Source organism: Citrus sinensis, chromosome 3 (genome assembly GCF_022201045.2).
Source record: "Citrus sinensis cultivar Valencia sweet orange chromosome 3, DVS_A1.0, whole genome shotgun sequence".
In the NCBI taxonomy this organism is placed as follows: domain Eukaryota; kingdom Viridiplantae; phylum Streptophyta; class Magnoliopsida; order Sapindales; family Rutaceae; genus Citrus; species Citrus sinensis.
In genome coordinates this window covers 5,601,819-5,622,992 of record NC_068558.1, presented here as the reverse complement: position 1 = coordinate 5,622,992, position 21,174 = coordinate 5,601,819, and the positions used below count along the sequence as shown (strand labels likewise).

General features: G+C 36.7%; 4 protein-coding genes and 1 pseudogene across 8 annotated transcripts; 3 read left to right on the top strand and 2 right to left on the bottom strand.

Annotated features, from left to right (window-relative positions):
* The first annotated feature begins 1,928 nt into the window (after positions 1 to 1,928).
* LOC102609007 (putative glucuronosyltransferase PGSIP8) lies at positions 1,929 to 6,648 on the top strand. Its single transcript, XM_006477133.3, has 5 exons — positions 1,929 to 2,560; positions 4,864 to 5,122; positions 5,214 to 5,415; positions 5,499 to 5,646; positions 5,744 to 6,648. The coding sequence occupies exons 1-5, from the start codon at positions 2,280 to 2,282 to the stop codon at positions 6,282 to 6,284; spliced, it is 1,431 nt and encodes a 476-aa protein (XP_006477196.2). The 5' UTR covers positions 1,929 to 2,279; the 3' UTR covers positions 6,285 to 6,648.
* A 612-nt stretch (positions 6,649 to 7,260) lies between these two features.
* LOC112498206 (uncharacterized) lies at positions 7,261 to 8,056 on the top strand (annotated as a pseudogene).
* A 1,663-nt stretch (positions 8,057 to 9,719) lies between these two features.
* On the top strand, positions 9,720 to 12,648 carry LOC102608716 (probable pectinesterase 68). Its single transcript, XM_006477132.4, has 5 exons — positions 9,720 to 10,276; positions 10,377 to 10,566; positions 10,752 to 10,958; positions 11,764 to 12,002; positions 12,150 to 12,648. The coding sequence occupies exons 1-5, from the start codon at positions 9,990 to 9,992 to the stop codon at positions 12,304 to 12,306; spliced, it is 1,080 nt and encodes a 359-aa protein (XP_006477195.2). The 5' UTR covers positions 9,720 to 9,989; the 3' UTR covers positions 12,307 to 12,648.
* A 147-nt stretch (positions 12,649 to 12,795) lies between these two features.
* Positions 12,796 to 15,504, bottom strand: LOC102608423 (peroxisome biogenesis protein 19-2-like). Its single transcript, XM_006477131.4, has 5 exons — positions 15,241 to 15,504; positions 15,109 to 15,157; positions 14,710 to 14,980; positions 13,243 to 13,559; positions 12,796 to 12,974 (listed from the first exon to the last, which is right to left on the bottom strand). Exons 1-5 carry the CDS (start codon positions 15,278 to 15,280, stop codon positions 12,929 to 12,931), a joined length of 723 nt encoding a protein of 240 aa, XP_006477194.2. The 5' UTR covers positions 15,281 to 15,504; the 3' UTR covers positions 12,796 to 12,928.
* A 1,719-nt stretch (positions 15,505 to 17,223) lies between these two features.
* LOC102607541 (uncharacterized) lies at positions 17,224 to 20,938 on the bottom strand. 5 transcript variants are annotated; one of them, XM_006477130.3, is made up of 4 exons: positions 20,354 to 20,501; positions 19,598 to 19,741; positions 18,849 to 18,959; positions 17,224 to 18,549 (listed from the first exon to the last, which is right to left on the bottom strand). In XM_006477130.3, the coding sequence occupies exons 3-4, from the start codon at positions 18,900 to 18,902 to the stop codon at positions 17,371 to 17,373; spliced, it is 1,233 nt and encodes a 410-aa protein (XP_006477193.2). In that variant the 5' UTR covers positions 18,903 to 18,959; positions 19,598 to 19,741; positions 20,354 to 20,501; the 3' UTR covers positions 17,224 to 17,370. The 5 variants fall into 5 exon arrangements, with proteins under 5 accessions (XP_006477193.2, XP_052293503.1, XP_006477190.2 ...); XM_052437543.1 differs by having other exon boundaries at positions 18,849 to 18,950; XM_006477127.4 differs by lacking the exon at positions 19,598 to 19,741 and having other exon boundaries at positions 20,354 to 20,938.
* Positions 20,939 to 21,174: the final 236 nt, after the last annotated feature.

The following is a 21,174-nucleotide window of genomic DNA, read 5'->3' as shown; positions in this document are numbered from 1 at the left end:
AAAAAAAAAACTTTTAATTGTATTATAATAATATAGATTGATGATGAGAGTACAAGTACGTACAAAGGATATGTGTAATGTACAGCAAGATGCCGTTAATCAATACAAAAATGGTTACAGGTGAATGCTGCTTCTTTCACGACAGAGACGTGAAAATATGATTATCCAGTTTACTTAGCGAGTTCGGACTGGACGGTTGTTAATCAATAATCAGTATGATCAGATGATACACGCAAGCAAAAGTGACTAGTAATAGTTGAATGCGTAAGGTGACATTAATTTATTACTAGTTCCTTTGAACTGATTTCTGAGTTTGAGTAATCGATGTTTAAATAATTCTTTAGCATTATCAAAAGCCAATTAGAAAGAAACATCAAAAAGCCTTCGACTGTAACTCGTCTATTCAGACGCCACATGGGCTACATGATACCGTGGTTGACCGCCACTTGACACGTAGGGGCCCTTGATAAAAATATCTTCTACTTGACTACTCATTAACGAGACTTTCATTCCATGTTAATAGTGAATCTTAGTTCTATTTTTTTTTTCTTTTTTAACAAATGATATATTTATAAAATTATGATATAAAATTTACATCCAAATAATATATTATCAATCAATCATTGTTATATGGGTAATAGACTAATAGATGATTTTTTATATTATTATTTATAAAATAATTTTATTAAATACACCAATAAATGAATGACACATACACTACAATTGAAATATAGATTTTATATCATAATCTTATAAATATATCATAACCCTTGATTTTTATTGGATTACATAAGTATTACTAGAGTTTACAATAAATACAAACTAGTCCATACATTTTCAAATCGTAATAGATATCTCTTTGAATTTTGGAACGACACTATTTCCTTAAGTACGAGGATCACTAAAGTTAGATATTTTCAAAATCTGATTTACAATTGATTTTATTTTAAAACTTAGAATCAAATTCTAAAACTTTAAAGTATTTTAAAAAAGTAACGATAGACATCTTAATTTTTTTTATCTCAAATGATGTGTTATTAATTGAGTGGCTAATAATTTTTTATAAATCTAAGTGAATTAAATGTATTATCTCATCAGCTAATTGATAAATATTATATCATTTGATATAATTTTTTTAAATAAAAAAAATTAAGATGTATAACATTACTCATTTAAAAATAATAACGTTATAATATTCAATATAATCAAACATATCAAGTAATTATTGAATATCAATTAAAATCTAAAGTAAGAGTTACATATTAGAAAACAAACAAAAGCCCATGCTATATTAATTTATTATTTTTTCATAAGTATTAATTTACTATTTTAAACAAAGATAAACGGAAGTCGCTATTTTCGTTAAAAAAAAAAAAAAAATTCCATCTTCTCCAGTCATCGACAAGATAGTGAGTTCTTATGTGTACAACTTATCATTATCGAACTAGATAAATAAACCATCTTATTTATCGAAGAACTAAAAAAATAAATGATAAATCCAATGAAATGATTCAGCCTGGAGGTCTGCAACTGAAGGAAATCCACAGCAAAGTTGTATTAGCTTGTGGACTTGTAGTTGAACCATGTCTCAAAACCGGGTCAAGGAATTGTCCCGTTCCTGAATTCCGGCTTTGTGATTCTTCTTAACGCGCTATTGAATACCAATTTAAAAATAAAAATGGTTTCTTTTTCTTTAAATTACTGGTTACTTTTTGGACGCAAGCCACGTGGCAAAATGTCACTAGTTTTGATCGTTTGAAACTTTCTGTTTCTTCTTCATATCCCCAAATGCCCTGGCCTGTATGGGTCTGTAGAAAAAGAATTTAATCAGTTTTTGGTAAAGATATTTTTATTTCTGACACCTTTTCAAAAAAAAGAAAGTTTCTCGCCTTGGAATCACGCGGTAAAAAATTGGCCGTGCGATGTAATATCGTTTTTCTACAGCCACTAAAACAGCCCAATTTTCTTTAATCAACGGCCAACATCTTAAAGTAGTCAGTGGGCTTTTAAATAAGATTACAGGGTCATTAAAGGTATAAGAGACTCTTCGTGAGGAATAGATACTCTTTATCAAGAGCGTTCCGTTCCCAGCTACCTTTCCAAAAAAACGATTCATCTCTGACTGTCTCTAATTTCTATATATACCGTACATAATTAGCTCATAGTGGCGCAAAGAGAGAGATTATAGAATTTCCAAATAAACAAAAAAGCGCATTTGGAGCTTTTTTGTTCTTCTTATACTGATTGTTTACCGCTTGAAAAAGAAGGAGAGATAAGGAATGGCCTATAGAGAGAAGCTTAAAAACGCTTCTGGGTTTTGGTTTTTGAGGGTTTTGTTCTTGTTTTATGCCTTTGTCGCCGCCACGACGACGGCGCAGCAGCGGCAGCCACAGCGGCACAAGAATGCGTACGCCACCATGATGTATATGGGGACGCCAAGGGACTACGAGTTTTACGTGGCTACACGTGTCATGATCAGATCGCTTGTTCGGCTCCACGTGGACGCTGATATTGTCGTCATTGCCTCCCTCGACGTTCCTCTCCGATGGGTTCAAGCTCTGTAAGTCTCCCTTGTTACTGTTTTTTTCCTTTTTCCGTTTTTTTTGTCTGCTTTTGATCTTTTTAAGGTAATTTCATCTTTTGTTTGCCGTGGGCCCCGCAGTAACTTGTGAAAATTTTCAAATATTAACCCGTCAAATGAATTAGAATCATACCAATACTCGATGACTGAGTCCGCATTTTTTCCATTAACGAACGAGCAAATGGGTACTGTAATCTTTGAAAAATCATAACACACTCCATATGTGCGTGCTCCGTGGGAGTTTAAATTACAATATTTTATAATGGGATAGTGTATATTTCTACCGTCCCCACAATAAATTGGGAGGCGGTGTCGCTTTAGTTAGATAATTAGATTATCTCATTGGTCCATATTTTGTTTATGTGGTCTTACACGTTCGAAGCTGAGAACTTTCAAGAAAATGAAGTAATTAAAAGATACGAAAAAGATATAAAAAAAAAAAAAGCAACTTCGCCTTTAGGCTTCATCCTTCATCCTTTATACCTTAAGTCTTTTTCAGATGGAAATATGCTTTTAAATTACGCGTGGCTCCCCATAATCTTTCATTAGTGTTGTGCCTTAGGAGATTCGGAGATGGTATTTGTGCCGATACCCTTTCACCGATAGGAAAGTAAAGTTTTCATCAATTTCGAACCGGTGAATAATGACATAATTCGTGAGGGGAATGAACCTTCCATATAAAAAGCTACTTTATTTAGCGAATAAGTCCTTGTTTTTATCGTGGGTTGTACGTTTTAGTTTGTTTGGCTTCCTCGATCTGTTTCGTAATTTTTTGGCTTTTAAATATCGGTACTTTGAAAAACAGATAATGTGGGCATATTTCTGTGACCCTACTACCTCATGTAGTGATGGAGTATACACGTGTCATCCAAAACGCATATTTTGTTAAGGTCTCTTCGCTTGCCAAGCTACAAATAATTCTGTAGACCTGTAAAGCCTTGTTCTCAAAAATGGAATATGACTTTCCCTAGACTCATTACTCATTAGTCCTTTGTTATATACTAAAATATTGCAATTTATAGACTACTTCCTTCTTTTTCCAATTTGTTTTTAAGAAATTACTTTCTGTGCATCCAAAGTGCTTTTGGGTGTGACTTGTAATCCACTGTTCCTTTTCTTGCCTTCTTATGAGCCAAGAAAGGGAAAATTTACAAGTAGGGAACATTGTTTAGAAACAATAAACGAATGTGAATTGTTTTTTCTTTAACCATTTCTTAAATGTTCTTCCATAAGATAAACTATAATGGAATTCAATAAATTTCATTTTTTGCATATTTTTCCCTGATATTTTCTTGAGAAAATTTGCTTCTCATTGATTTTAGCTATTGATAATTTTCAGTCAAATAATATAATTGACTTTTCTACCTCACGCACCTGCCTACTACTAGTATGTTAAGTGTGTCCAATCAATCAATTTAATGGTTAACTAACTGCCATTCTTATTTTAGAGGCAATGCTAATTGCCTGCCTTTCGTCTTTGCTCTCTTTGGTTTCATTCAACATTTCAAACCAAAAAAAAAAGAAAAAGAAAATCAGTTTAAAATTGAAGTGCAATGTTTGTTAGGCCAGTAAATGCTTTCTCTTTGACATAAGATATTTCAAGTTACATTCAACATTTCAAACTAAAAATTCGTCTATTTGTAATTATAATACACCTAACAGAAAGTTGAAAACATAAGGTGAGAAATTTTGGCTTTTTTGTCGCAAGGAGCAAAATTGGAGCAAGCAGCTAGTCATGTGCCTTTAATTACGTTGGTCAATTCACCGACCAGTCCATAACGCTCTGCTTTATGAAGGAAAATGGTAGATATAATACCTAGTTGCTGGGTAAAAGCACATGGGAACAATATGAAAATTTGGCAATTTTCAAATGAGATGTCCGACCGCTGTCCATCACTTAAATCAATTTCAAATGACTTTCCAAGAACTTTCATACCTGCCTGATAAACTTGTTTGTCATAATATGCAAACTGCTGTTGGTTTAACAACAATTTACACTTTTTAAGTTCAAAGTTTTCTCTGGAGAAAGTCTTGAGTGTTATTAGTGAATTCCAGTTGTCAAGTATATAGACTATAATAATTCAACAAATGAGAGAGTATATATTTTGAACCACCCAATATTTTTTTTTAATAATACCTTTATATCATTATCATCCAAGAAAAACACTTGCATAAATTTAATTGATATTAGAAATGCTTTACTATTGACATATGATGCGTTCAAGTTCTCTAAATGTTGACATGAATTAGGAAATGATAAGTTTTATTAATGTGGTGCATAGGGAACAGGAAGATGGAGCAAAGGTGGTGAGAGTGGAGAACCTTAATAATCCATACAAGGATCAAGCAAATTTTGACAGGAGATTCAAATTGACACTAAACAAACTCTATGCATGGAACCTAGTGGATTATGACAGGGTGGTCATGCTTGATTCTGATAACCTCTTTCTTGAGAAAACAGATGAGTTGTTCCAATGCGGCCAATTTTGTGCAGTTTTTATCAATCCTTGCATCTTCCATACGGGCCTTTTTGTCTTGCAGGTAATTTCATACCAAGTTCTTTATTATCTATTAGTCCAAGGACAGGCAATGAATTGTTTCTAATTTTTCTTTTATGTATATGAAATTGCAGCCATCAGAGACAGTGTTCAAGGATATGATACATGAATTAGAAACTGGGAGAGAAAATCCAGATGGTGCAGACCAGGGCTTTATCGCTAGCTATTTCCCTGACTTGCTTGATAAGCCAATGTTCCATCCTTCCCTCAATGGCACCAAGCTTGATGGACATTATAGACTTCCTTTGGGCTATCAAATGGATGCCTCGTATTACTGTAAGTATAATAAAGAAAAATATTATTTTCTTGAAGTGAATTATTCATCCAGCTATTAATGTGCCAATTTATGTGGGTTCCAGACCTTAGACTGAGATGGAGTGTACCCTGCGGGCCAAACAGCGTAATTACATTCCCAGGTGCCCCGTGGTTGAAGCCATGGTACTGGTGGTCATGGCCTGTCTTGCCATTAGGCATTGAATGGCATAAACATCGTCTTCAAACTCTCGGGTAAATTAAGAATGCACTTCAAATTTATTTATTTGTAGAAGGTAACACAAGGTGTTTTTGATCGTTACATGTCATTAACGTATACAAACTTGTCCAGGTATAGTGCAGAGATGACAATGGTGATAATCCAGGCAGTGATTTATCTTGGAATGATAGCAGTGACACGTCTGGCAAAGCCAAACATGCCCAAGCTGTGCTATCGCCGCTCAGACAAGAGCATCTCCATAATACAAACAGGTCTAAAATTAGTAGCAGTTTGGTCCATTCTTGCTTCCTACATAATGCCATTCTTTCTTGTGCCAAGCACACTTCACCCGCTACTGGCTTGGCCATTATATTTTCTTGGCTCCTTTGCACTTTCCACTATAGCAATCAATTCATTTTTCCTGCCAATTCTTCCTGTTTTGGCTCCATGGTTGCTGATATTTGGCTCACTTTTGGTCATGGCATATCCCTGGTACTCAAACGGCGTCGTAAGAGCTTTAGCAGTATTTTTCTATGCATTCTGTTCAGCTCCTATTGTTTGGGTATCGTTAACGAAGGTCATGTCATGTCTTCAAGTCTCACTTGAAAGAGAAATATTTTTTCCAAGACTGGGAGAATCTTCACCGCCTTCAGGATTCAACAAGTTGTACTGAGAAACTAGCCGTTTTAGTAGATTTTTAATTGATGGCTACACTGGAATTGGATGACATGAGGCTCTGTTAACAGTCTTAGAGACAGATTTTGGAGCTTGCTCAATTTTTGGTGGAGGAACAATGGCTGATAGACCGGTTTAATTTTGCCAGGATTTCGAGGTTCTAACAGCGGTTGAATTTAGCATGAGAGGTCGCGCTTTTGTCCACTCTCAGCTGAAAATAGCTTTGTAATGATACAAAAATTACTTCATTAATTATTTATATATATGTGTTTCACGGCCAACAGATTGTGTCCCAAGTTCCCAATGTTTTCTTGGAACTGAACTGAACGGGATTTAATTGGTTTATCATTTGTTGGATTCAATTTTTTTTAATAGGTTTGTTTTTTGAAGTCAAACTGAACAGATGATTACTCATTTTATAAAAACGAAATTGATTACTGTAATATTTGGTATTGAGATTGGATAATTATAGTTTACATATTAAACACTTTAATATAGTAAAATTTGTTTTGATCTATTATTTATATAATGAAAATTTTATAATTATTTTTATTTTTATTAAAATTATTATTTAAAAATCATATTTAACATATATTATTAATTTTTATTTTATAATTATTCACCTTTTTTTTAACAGCTACAACACACTAATACCCAACAAGACCTGCCTTTAACCAAATCAAATTGAACCATTAGATTTGGATCGGCTACCATAGAAATTTTTTTCACAATTATAATTAATTAACATTTATTTTAGAGAATCGGTTCGAGTTCCGTTGTGGGACTACGGTTGACAAAAGTCCGGGTTTGGGGCTGCCCTGGACCGGCCTACATGACACTCATAGCTCCCCGGACCCGGACCTGAACCGTGCTCGAATTTTTTCTATGCGGGCCGAGCATGGTCTTTTCATCCGGGTTTTCTCTACCCGCATTTTAAATTAAAAAGAAAAAAAATTTATGTAATAAATTATTACAACATCTTAATTATTTCAATCTATTTTATAAATTTTAAGTAAATAACAAATAAAAATTATTTCAATCTATTATCTGCTATCTAAATTCATTCAATCCCTATCAAAAAGTATACACAAGAAAAACTCAAAAATTACATAGAATAGAGCAAATTGCACAATCAATCAAAAACATAAACAATGTCAGATCCTTACAAGCGAGCGAAATAAAAAAGGTTGACCTTCAAAGATGAAACTCTTGCAACTCGCAAATCCAAAGAGAAGAAGAAGAAGAAGAAACAGAAGCATAAGAAAAAAAAACAACATCGAGGACGACAAATCTCAACCGTCCATCGCGGATGCTGCTGCTGCTGCTGCTGCTGCTGATGATGATGATAATAATAATAATAACGAAGCAGGAAAGATTTACAATATCGACGCAACCAAAAACATGAAGTACGAGGAGCTATTTCCCGTCGAGACCAAGAAGTTTGGTTAATATTCGAAATTCAGCACCTTCAAAACTGTCGAAGATGCTCTTGATGATCGCGTCAAGAAAAAGGCCGTTGAGAAGATGGTGGCTGCTGGTGGAGAGACGGAGGGAAGTGCCGACTGCCGAGATTTGGAGATTTCAGTGTGTGTGTGTGTTATGTTTACTCGCGATTTAGGGTTGGATTTGGGGCAATTGGGCAAAGCAAAATGTTTTTTGTTTTTTATATTTTCCTTTTTTTTTTTTACTTTATAAAAAATGGGCATAGGTCCGGGTTCTTGGTGCTGTGACCGGACCCGTGCCCGGAAGCAGCCGGGCATTGAAAATCAATATCTGAATCCGCTTATTTCATACATTCGGTTTGAATTTTACCCGAACCGAATACACTAGGTCCGGGCCGAATCCGGTCCGGATGGACTTTTTTGCCACCTCTACGTGGGACTCTTTGGTTTCCCTCCCAATAATAAGATAAGGCTGGTTAAGTATACGAAATGACGCAGCCGATTAGCTCTATAATTGTAAATATGAATTGCTAAAAAATATTTAACATTCAATTCTCTTTATTAGAAGAATCGGACCTGAAAGATGTATCTATCCGCGAAGATGTATTTATTTATCTGTGGTAATTGGTAAACAGTATTCAGCCTTTAATTTTACTTTTTACTGTGTATTAAGTTTGGGCCAACTGTCGGTCCAAATTAGAAACTGAAATCAAGAGACTTGACCCACCGATGTCCGAGCCTCAAATAAAAACAAGTGTACGGTGAACAATGCCAGATATTAAGGGACCAAGCGCGGCTCTATAGTAATTGAATCCACACTGGATCACACAACAGATTACCCGCGAACAACGGTCCTGATTTTACTAACCAGGAGGGACCGAAAAATGAGCAATCATAGCAAAGTGCAAACCATGACGTGCGAAGGGTATCTTTTCACTCTTTAGACCCGGACCCACTGCTCGAATTACTGCTCCAATCATCATAAATGACTTTCACGATGGCATTAAAGAAAAGGAATCTCAATCTGTGTACGAGTTAGGGTGATTTTTGTCTCTAGCCCTGATTGGGGAAAGGTTTCATCTCAGAGTTCCCAACGTTCAAAAACATGAATTTTCAAAAGAAGTGGGCTCCCGTTGAGGGTACCTGAAACAGACGAGATTACATCAAAGAATACAAAAATACTATTGAGCCATGCCTGGACCATCGTTGGCCGTGCACGCGCCACCACTGAATACTCGACAGTTTTAGAGGTGACCGTTTTCGATGGAGTTAATCGTATCAATATCGAAAACATTTAAACAACCAGTGGTCACCCTCGTACCCAGGAATGATGAGCCTTTCATATCCGCCCAGGCTCGGCTCACACCTGAGTTGAGATCGAAATATTTTAGGCTTGCTCGTGAAAAACATACATCACGTACATTTGGAAAGGCTTTCATATATATAAGTAACATGGCAATATCTGCAGTAAGCTGACCTTTTACTGCATATAATTAATTCAATAATGAAGGGAAGTTAACTAGCGAAATCACCTGATATCCCTAAGCATATTGGCCATCCATATATATATATATATATATATATATATATGATCTGATTCATTATTATCTAATGACTCTGTCATGAGGGTTTACGGTGTTTTAACTGAGCATAAGCGAACAAACAGAGAATCATAGCAATGTAGATTCCGAGTCCAATTAGCCAATGAATTTGTGTATGTATTTTTTGATCTCTTAATCACTTGATTATAACATTCCATTAAACATATATAACATTCTGAAAGGAAACTAGTGTAGCTTGTAGGAATCTATGACAGCTAATTAATTAATCCAACAGACAAAATTAGAGAGATTCTAGTATTCAGAAAGTATCTGAGTAAAGTAATGCAAGGCCAAAAGGATAGTGCCCCCACATGGAGACTCGTGCTTACAATGCAGCCAAGAGCTACTGTAAAACCTATGGCCGAAACAAACTGCATTGTCCCTAAGAGCGAGGGAAAAAAAAAAAATGACCGTTGCAAATGAGAACCCAAATAATATCATTGATATTCCCCCGAAAGGAATCAATATTATATTATTAACTATATATATTATTTATTCATTAACTAAGAGTGACTTCAACTCTGGAGATCAAATTCGTTCGGCTTATAAATGCTTCTCTCTTAAATTTCCAACTTCCATTGTACTTGCACTCATTCAATTAAATTTCTCGGAGCCTCTTCGAAAGCAGATTACACACGTTCTCTCTGACAATTTTAAATAATGCTGTTTAATTTAATGTCATCTGTTACTTGTTTTTCGTTCTTTCACTTGTACATTGTTACTTCTTTCTTGTCTCTTGCATTGTTTCAGGTTACGATCTCGGCCACAGCTCAAGCTGCAAATTCTACTAAGCACCATCACATGTGGATTGGACCCGTCGGCCACCGTGTAATCACCGTTGATGTTAATGGGTCCGGCGAGTTCAAATCGGTCCAAGCTGCCGTTGATTCCGTCCCTGAAAGAAACAGAATGAACGTGCTTATTCAAATTAGCGCAGGTTGTTACATGTAAGACCAATAATAATATTAATAACAAATCTTACGAAAATTAGTGGTGTGTTACTGCACGTAATGAGTTGTGAGTTCTGATATGGTGGATGCGGTGCAGAGAGAAGGTGACGGTGCCAGTGTCGAAACCGTACATCACGTTTCAAGGTGCAGGGAGGGATCGGACGGTGATCGAGTGGCATGATCGAGCATGTGATCGTGGGGCTAATGGCCAGCAGCTGCGCACTTACCAGACAGCTTCTGTAACTGTTTTTGCTAATTATTTCTCTGCTAGGAATATTAGCTTCAAGGTATATGACTAAAATCAAACTTAAATAATTGTACAAAGATGAAAGTACACACTGGGGTTAGTATTGTAAATTATTCCATAAAAATGTATTAGCTAACTGCGACGATGCATGGCATGTCACATTTCTTCTCTGCGAAATTGAATTGCAATAAGTTAAAAGTAGAACATATGGTAATGTTTACGTAGAACACAGCGCCAGCACCACTACCAGGAATGCAAGGGTGGCAAGCGGCGGCGTTTAGGATATCCGGAGACAAGGCTTACTTCTCAGGCTGTGGATTTTATGGGGCACAGGACACTCTTTGTGACGACGCAGGGCGGCATTACTTCAAGGAATGTTACATTGAAGGCTCCATCGACTTTATTTTCGGGAATGGCCGGTCCATGTACAAAGTAAGCACCATTTTTTTTTTCTAATTTCATTATCCTCTTCAACATTTAACATTATAAGTTTTGTTTTTAACGATATCCTCCATACTCTATATATACTCGTGATCTAGGACTCACTGTCTTCTTGTTTTAAAATAAAACCGACCCTGCAGCAGCAGCATGGCCACTCTTTAATGGTGAAAAGGATGTTTCATTTTTTTCTGTTTTCTCTGTGTTTCTGCCTTTATGGTCTATGAAGTTCAAAAAAAATAAATAAACAAATAAAAGGAAATAGTACTTTTCTTTAACGTGTTTTTGTGTCAGTAACAGTGGCACCCAATTCGCCGAAAGATGAAGAAATGTAGAGAACGCAGATTACAACTCGCTAGCCTCGAGCTTAGCATGCATGAATTAAAACTAATCCATAATTATCTCAGATTTGGTCACCATCTAATTTTTTCTTTTTACTAGTCAATTAATACTCGTTAAAAGTGCCCCTTGTAAATTAAGCAATCATCGTTCATCATTAACTGTAAAGTATATATAAATTTTGTCCCTTAAAGTTTGAATTAATTTATAATTATCATATCCCATTATGGCATCCATTTGAAAAAATACATTTTTATCATTTAAAGAACTTTACGGGTGGGATCCAGGTGGGAAAATTATTGAAATTTTCCTTATAGGCATAGTTGCATGAAAACAAGCGACTCTAGCGTTCATAAAGAATCTTTTATATTTATATATATATATATATATATATTAATTTCTGCCTTTTCTTACTTTTGGTCACGAAAAGAAAAGTTGACTGTTGATTGATTGGCGGCAGGACTGTGAGCTGCATTCAATAGCCACAAGATTCGGGTCAATTGCGGCCCACGATAGAAAATCGCCGGATGAGAAGACAGGATTTGCTTTTGTACGATGCAGGGTAACGGGTACGGGCCCACTATATGTGGGCCGAGCCATGGGCCAGTACTCGAGAATTGTTTACTCATTCACTTACTTTGACGACTTGGTTGCTCACGGTGGCTGGGATGACTGGGACCACATCAGTAACAAAAACAAGTAAAATCCCACCTCCAAATTCCTAAAGAAGAAGAAATGCTGCCCCATCTTTCTAATTCTATTCAACATTCCATTTTGACGTACTGTGTCAGTTGATGCTTTGTGCGTCTGACTGAAACGCGCTTTACTTTCGATTTGCAAATGCAGGACTGCATTTTTCGGAGTGTACAAGTGCTGGGGGCCTGGAGCAGCAAACGTCCGCGGCGCGTCATGGGCTAGAGAGCTGGATTACGAATCAGCCCATCCATTTCTTGTGAAGAGTTTCATCAATGGCAGGCACTGGATTGCACCATCAGACGCTTAGCATGATGACGGCCCACATCCATGCCTCCGTCCTCTTTCTTCTTCTCCAGAAATTCGTTTATTCCATTCTTTACATGAACCGTAACAACGAAGTTCCTGTCCATTCAATTCATTTGTTTATTCTTTGAAATTTGTCCAGTTTTGCACCTAGTTGTATTCGAAATCAATATACTGCCTTATACAATATTTGTTTAACAACCATCGCTGTGGGTTGGTTAGCCAGGAGCAGTCTGCAAAATAATCCTGTGGAAGCTCAAGCTTAGCTGCCCAGATAAACTTTTGTCACTCATTTAAATCTAGTACAGTCAGTTATGAATCAAAAGACGAAGCATTTTGCAACGGACCATCATTCTCAAAATATCAAACAAGAAAATTATTCCTTTGGTGATCTCACATCATGGTGATTGGTATATAAACCTCTTTGGATAATAAATAATAAAAGCTAACCTGGTTCATTAAAAGAATCACCAAACAAGCATACACTCAACTCTATCCCCAAACTTTATATCTCATTGAACTGATATTGAAATTAAATTAATTTATTCCTTGCAAATTCATATGAAAAGAATATCTAAGGCACAAATTGAAACAACAGCTGGGACTTGCAACTAGAACATGCTGCTTCACATTATACAACACTTCTCCTGAGAATCATGCATTTCTGTAGACCTGCAAAAGTCAGACACTTATTAGTCATGTCATACATACAAGCGTGCGGACGCACACACATAAAGTTAATTCCCATTTACTTAACATTGATAATAAATATCTAAAGGACGTGTCCGCCTTCCACTGACCAGTTACTGTTATTTACATTTTTGTTGCATAGTTTTGGCAGAATAAATTCAAGAATTCTTGTATATGTGAACACTTGTGCCAGACAACTGCATATGAATCAGAATTTTGATTTTTATGGTAATAAAAGAAGAGCACTTACAACTGGCCAAGACTAGCTAAATCAAAATCAGGAGCAAGCTCTTGCACAATATCATTTGGTGGTTGGCCACATTCTTGCATTTTCTGCATGAGATCTACAATCTTGGTGAAGTTACCAGGGTCATTTTCGTATACTTCATTAAGCTGTTTTATGAGTTCATATTGGTGGAAGTAACGGTCATATTCTTCTTTGTTCAAACTGGCTTTGTGGTCTTCCAACCATTTAGGGTATCTTTCTCCGATTTCCTTCATCGGATCATAAAGAATATCCTTAGACAACAGCTGCTGCATCATGGTCTCCACTATTGATTCCATGTCCTGGGTAAATGAAAGAACAAAAAAAAAAAAAAAGGTAAAAATGTCTTATTCCCAAGATCTTAATATCAAACATACAGATATCTAATTTACTCAGTAGACAAATGGGAGGACACATATGAGCATATGATACGTTAATCTGAACTCTATACTTTGAATTACGAATCAAATCAAAGCCAGTGCCAAAATATATAAGGAAAGGACATAATTTAGCTTAGTAGATGAAGCGCCAACGTTTGATCTTATCTAAACCCATAATTGAAGCAAGAGAACTCAGTAAAAACATTGAACATAATCACATTTCAGCTATAAGCCCCTACCAATTTGACCACATGATTCTCGCTGATGTCAGATTGGATATAAGGAATCATGATAAAGGCTCTCCAACTCAAACTCAAATTATTTCAAGCAATTTCAGAACACAGACTAATGCTATTACAGTTGAGACATGCGGCATTCAACTGAAAAATGCACCCTATACCCTCCCATGCATCACGCAATGAAGCATCAGAGCTATCGAATTTGAGCACTCTTCCAACATAGGACAATGAGGTTAAACATCAAAGTATTGCTAAGCGAAGAAGAGTAGCTCTCTATACAGCCTTTTTCTTGATAATTGGAAACTCAATAAATATAGAGGTAAAGCATGGGTCTATGCATCATAAAGCTACTAGATTGACCATTTGAGAAAGTTGAGCTTTGGTCTATGCCAACTATAAGTCCATAACCATATCCATGAATAAAAACACTACAAGTTGCAAATCAATCTCATGCAAATATTACCAATCCCAGAACAAGAGATTCATCAACAGTATTTTTTTAAGTGCTTCTGAAAATGAAACTCCAAAGTAGGCATGAAAAACAGATGGGTCAAGTATGCCTAATTACTGATGAGGCCACATGATGCAACAAGAGTCCCTCCAAACTCCAATCTCTAATGATGTTTCAGGTCATGGTCCTCTTTCAACAATGTTACAATTGAAACCAAACAGCAGACATCCATAAGCAAAGTCATAATCACTTAAACAAAAACTACACTATCATATTTAATAATGATTCACAACATTCTAAAATTCAATCCAGGGCAAAAACTCAAAAGCATGAACACAACCCAGAAACCCAATTCATTCAGGGAAGGAGTAAAAATTGTCACCTGAGAGCCGGCAAGCTCCTCAAACTGCTTAACCCAATCATCAACCATTGCATCCTCACCCGGCTTTGCCATCGACTCCAATCCCTTGACAGTCTCCCTAGTCTGTTCCCTCAATTTATCAAGTGCCTCAGTGGCATGGGATTCCTTTGACACCTTTTGTTTTCCCTTTTTCTTGCTCTTCAAGTCAGGCAATCCCATGCCCAACCCTTGCACTCCAGACGGTAAAGAACCAGATTCTTGCTTCTTCTCTGCGCCATTCCCTTCGCAACTCCTATTAAGCAACTAAAAAGCTAAGACTTCTCTAACCAAAACGAATAAAACTTCAAAATTTTACAGCTAAGGAAAATATCATATAGAAATCAAAACTCAAAATTCAAATTTCGAACAAATTTTATAGACCTTTGAGACGGATTAGTGAGATTGAGATTCTGGAAATCATCCAAAGCACCTGAAAAGTTAATAAATTAGGAAAACTTTCGTTAAAATAAATATAGAGTTTTTTAAGCGAAAGGAACAAAGATGAAGACTTACTGTCGAGAAGTTGGTCTAAATCATCGGAGGGGTCAGCCATGGATTCAACTGCAACTGTATTATCCAAATCAATTGAAATTCAATTATCCTTTATCTCCTACTATATTATATTATCTACGAGCGAGTTCTAGGCTAAGACTAGGGTTGTTGCGGAATTGTGAAGGAGGAAATGCTGCAGATGATCACGTGATTAGGCGGTGGAAACGACGTCAAGATGAAGTTTGTTTGTTTGAATCAAATACAAAATATCCAAAGGCTGTTATTTTAGTTTTGAGGAATTGTTTTGGACTTTTTTGACCCCCAAAGTCTTACGATACTTGATGGATCTTATTATTATTATTTTTTTAATATATATTTTCTTGTCCTAATATATTTCTTTCTTGATAGAATATATTTTACTTTTTTGATTTCATAAGAAAAAGAGTTTTGTATTTGCTATGGTGCAAGCCTAATACTACAAATTGATTTTTTTTTTCAACCTCTTAGTTCAAGCCAATTAAAGAATTTTAATTTTTATATTTAATTTTTGTATCAGTATCTATATATATACTAATTGAGTAGTTACAATAAAAAATATTAGGTATTTTAACTTTTAAGTCACAATTTGAGTCATAACCATTAGATAATAGTTAAATAATTTAATAAAAATCAATCATCCAATAAATGAGTAATACATTCTATTGGAATTCAAATGTTAGGATCTTAATTATTACAAAAGTAAAAAAAGAAATTGTGTGCAAAAAATATATTTTTTAAACTGTTTTTAACTAACCTTTTTAGTTAAAGGTGTGTGCAATTTTTTGTAAGGTTATCAATGTGTACGACCAAATATATGAGAGTGGAGCTGCATTCTGGCCTGATGTGCATCGGCGTATAATAATAAATCTAATAATATCTCAACTTCTATTGATGGGATTGTTGAGCACAAGGAAAGCTGACAAGTCAACGCCATTGCTGATCCTGCTTCCAGTTATAACCATATGGCTTCATGTGTACTGCAAGGGTCGTTTCGAGCCTGCATTTGTGACGTTCCCATTACAGGTTTGTTGGAATATTTGTATTCGGGGTTATTTGGGTGGCGAATATATGATGTTTGTTTTCTGAGAAATGAAAGCTGAATGCAGGAGGCAATGGTGAAGGATACACTTGAACTGGCTACAGAACCAAACCTCAACTTGAGAACCTATCTCCAGGATGCGTACGTGCACCCTGTTTTCAAGGGGATTCAGGAGCAGAATCCGCCGGCGGTTGAGGAGGAGGAGGATAGCAGCCCACTTGTTGCAACGAAGAGGAGGAATTGGAATGCTAGTAAAAATGAGTCTGCTGCCAGTTCTAAAGCTGGAAGTGGTACTGGTCAGTGAGAGAGTGAGAGAGAGAGATTATTATTGTACATGCATATTACATATACATGCGAAAGAGAAATGGAGGAAGAATCACACAACTCCGCTGCTGGCCTAGCTTTATTCATCAACAAGAAAAAATTTGTTTTTATTTTTATTTTTTCCCGTGAATTAAAAAAAGAAAAAAGAAAAAAAGAACACGTTTCACATGCAAAGATCAGCTTAAATTAAATTAAATTTATTTATTTTTATTGCTGCTGGGCAAGGGATAGTGTCAAGAAAGGAAATTATAAATAAATAGACGGGCGATCTCAAATCAGAGTTGTTGACTGATGATGAGGACTCCCACTGGCTGGGAGAGCTGTTTTTAGGGATGACGATGGACACCTCCGGTTTGTTAATACCAAACCGGACTGTTTCTAACTAACTTTTTTAGTTGAAGGTGTGTGCAATTTTTTTTTTTTTTTTCTGACCCAGAGCAGTCAAAGTGGAATTGTGGAAAGTCTTCCTTTGATATACTTGAAACAGTGTTGCCGCCCTTAATTTTAGAACGGAAATGCACAGTTATATTATGGAAGCATTGATATATTTTGGAACGTTTTGAAAAGAAGGCCATAAAAAAAAAAAAAGATTGCACATGGAATGTATAAAGCAATATCGCTATTTACGAATATATTTTTATATATTTTAAGCCAGCGAAAACTGCATTTGCTGCCATCTCAATGTAATATGACATCGTTTTCACACTCCAGTGACTCTGCTACTCTGGTGGGAACCTTCCTTTTGCTACCTAATGCTGAGCTTCTGATGCCGTTGTAACAGCATTCTGTCCACCATTTTGAACAGTGGTTTCTGCCTGAGCCATGGGATAGTGTTGAAATTGAGGATCCGTGCTAACTGATGTGGCCACAGCTTGGTGAGTTTGGGATGGTAAATAAGCCCCACGCTGAAGATATGAGCCCTGAGAACCATAAAGAGTATGTACTATAGGGTTAGGGGGGTAAAGAGCCTGAACCCCCTCAGGCCCATACATGGCTTGGTGACCTTCAAATCTTTTAAGCTTTGCAATATGTTTTTTACCAGAAAGATGGCGTCCAAAAACTTCCTTTGTGTCGCACTTGACATTGCACAAGCTACAGATTAAGGGAATTACCACTTTAGGTTTGGGAGGTTCCATTGACTGCCTTGAACCTTCAAATGTTGATTTCATGCACTTTCTTCCTTGACCAACTCTCTTCTTACGTTTCATTCCACGCCTCCAATTATCAAAGCGATCCATCCTAGGCTTCTCTTCTTGTGGATTGGAAGACTCATTCACAGGAACTTCAGGCTGGTCATCAGCATTACCTGGATGCTCAGCCTCTATTTCCTTTTCATCGTTGACAGTTTCAGAAGGTACATCAACTGCTGCCTCTTTTTCTTCACCATCCTGTGCAAGCTCAGGCTGCTCAGATGCTTCTGTCTGGCACTCAGCTATGGGTTTCTGTTCCATCTGGATTTCGGCCATTGGTTTAACAGCCTTTCTCAACTCCTCAATCCTCAGCAAGTTCTTTCTATGTCGCTTTCCATTCCTGTGCTGTTCAAGAATTTGCAAGCTAGTACAATCAACTCTACAAAGTTCACACCATGCTGACTTCAAGGGTTGCTGGCTTGGCTCTACCTTCCCTGCTGCTGTAGTAGATAGCAATGGCTCAGGTAGAAATTGAGCTGCTTTTTCAGTTGCATTAGGTGAAGGATCTGCCAGTTCTGCACCCTCAGCAGCAGTATATTCAGGATTTGGAGAAGATGATGATGCACCACGTGCTAGGACGTGTCTTGAACCTCCCCTACCCCGACCACGTCCTCTTCCACGAAAAGATCTGCCAGAAGTAGCGGGATTAGAATGACGGGGACCAAAATTTTTATGACCAGCACCTTGGAATGGCCTGCCACCCTGTCTGCAACCACCTTTGTTGGGGAATTGACCACCCTGCAAAATTTATTAAATTGTTTGCTTGGGTATTAAAAAGCCTGTGCAGCCAAACATGTGCTCAATACAAGCTGTAGGGGAAGTCTGGTTCAAAATTCAAATCTAAAAACAAGTCATATTAAAATAGAATTTCAAAACTAAATGAACAAACTAAATAATCATGAAAACAGCAGAGCCAAAAATGTCTTCATAACATGCTGAGGAAAAAATAGTTCTCAAAATCAGGGAAAAATAAAAAAATCAACAGAATAATAATGTATCAATATTGATTACATATGACATGCACTATGACGTGTCACCTGTAATGCTATTAGACATGTAAAACAGCAGAGGGACTTGCTCAGTAGAATCATATGCGAGATAGCCCCGATCAACAACACCAGCAATTTGAAACGTCCACACTGCAAAAGCTAAAAGCCTAAGCTAAATTATTTTCCAGGTGTGCACAAACGCAATAATTTAACGACTTGTACTAGCAAAGAACAAACAAATCAATTATTCAGGCTTGCGCGGTTGCCTTCTGGGCGCAGGTTGTCTAGAGTGAATGTGCTTTGAGCCCACGGTCGCCCAAGTTCATGTTAGTATAGGGGGGCGATGGTTAGTGTTTAGTGAGTGAAATTTCTCATCCCCATCCAAACCTTTTATGAAAGGAGGGGCAAAAGACAATTCTTCATGCTAGACACTATTAGTTTAACAAAGAAAGAAGAACCTAAGATTCGGAATCTCCACCTCAAAGCACATAATTAGATTTTAAAGAGGCAAACCATATTGCCCATCAGAAACTGTGATTGCAACTCAAGCAAAACTCTCAGACATGCAAAATTCTGAGTAGAATTGGGTAGGCAGACCAATAAATAGTTCACTACAATTATAATCAAGTGAGTTAATTCAATGAGATAAACCTCAATAAATTTTTTGAATCCCACTCACTGTGACCAGTGAACTTATCAGAAGAGTAAATGTCTGGGTGATCCAAGTAGGTCCTTAACCTCAAATATTTTTTAAAACACTTACTAAAAGCAAAACAAGTGATTCAAAAGATCCATACCTATTCCTTTTCGCAAAGAATCCAATCCAATGAGAATTCAAATGACAATAATATGATGGTCATCGTACAAGAGAAGGGCTCCTGATTTGCAATCTCTAGTTGGTAAAATTTCAGCATCTCCATTTCTTACTGAGACTTAACATTCTACCACACAATATCAAGAAAATTTAAGGCAACTATCAGTTAAGATTAATACAAAAGGACATGTCAAGAGCAATGCTATAAGCAAGATTTCAACAATTTGGCTCAGGCGCATAACTGCGACACTGAGTTTGGCCAAGGCTTAAGCTCATCCTCGTTTATGCTGAGCTGACAACACAGATTCCAAAGTGAACAAGCTCAAGCTTGCTTGGCTCAGTTCAACAGTTTACATTATGGAAATTTCCATAATTCCTTCCTGTATTGATATCAGATATTTTTGAACCCCTAATCCTTGCCAATGGTCCATAACAAACCCGTATCAATACAGGAATATTTATCTCAGCAAGGTAGAATGGCCCTCACACATCTGCTAACCTTACATTTCAGCTCTCTCTAGTCATATTGCTACCGACAAATTGAGTGTTCCGTTAGAGATAAGAAAAACACTGGCAATATCAATAGCAAGAGCTCTCCAAATTCATTCGTTTACTATTAATAATGACACATGAGATTAAATAATAATAGTCCTACAGAAAGGATAAAATAAAATTGTAAAATTCGCCAATGACTGAATCAAGGAAGGGTGTCATAAAAAATTCCAAGCAGACCACCTACCGGCGTATGCATTCCGCCCATCGCCCCCTCCGCCGCCTGCATCGTCCCTGCAAACTGCGCCAGCTGTGACAAAGGCGCAGCAGCCGGATAATACGCGCTATGCTGCTGTCGTGCCTGTTGGGCCCCACCGGGGCCGGCTATCTCCGCCGCTTCATTTGCAGAAACTGAAACCCCCGGCGGATTTAACGTACTCGTTTCAGGATACTGCTGATGTGGCAGGCTCTGATAGGCTGTGGAGTAATATGATTGTTGGTAATAAGCGTGATGGTGTTGTTGTTGTTGGTGGTAGTAATAATAATATGATTGATCGTATGATTGGATTTGTGTTTGATCATAATAAGATTGAGAAGCGTAATCTTGATTTTGCTGTTGAGCTTCTGGGAGGGATGAGAGGTCCATCATAAGTTTGTGATCTCGTATGTACGAGATAAACCAGTGCTTTTGTTGTGGTTTTCTAAGGTGCTTTTGTTGTCGCTGTCGAAGATTGGCAACGCCGATTACCACGGGTACGGGGAATACAATTGTGGGACCGATTAGATGCGGTCCCAGACAAGTTCTGCCGTGGTGTAGTGTTGACGCGTTGGGGAGTACGAAATTGTCAAGCCAAGTAAGACAAAGCTTGTTTTTCGTGTCTTTAGTTTGGTTTATATTATTACTCGTTAAAAAAAAAAAATTAATCGTATACTCTTAATTAAATTTATTATAAGCTTGACGTAAAAGAAATAATTTAATATTTTTATATGATATAAATAATAATTTAAAAATATATAAGTAATAATAAGAGATTTTAAAGGTACATAAAGAATAATTTTTAAAGGTAA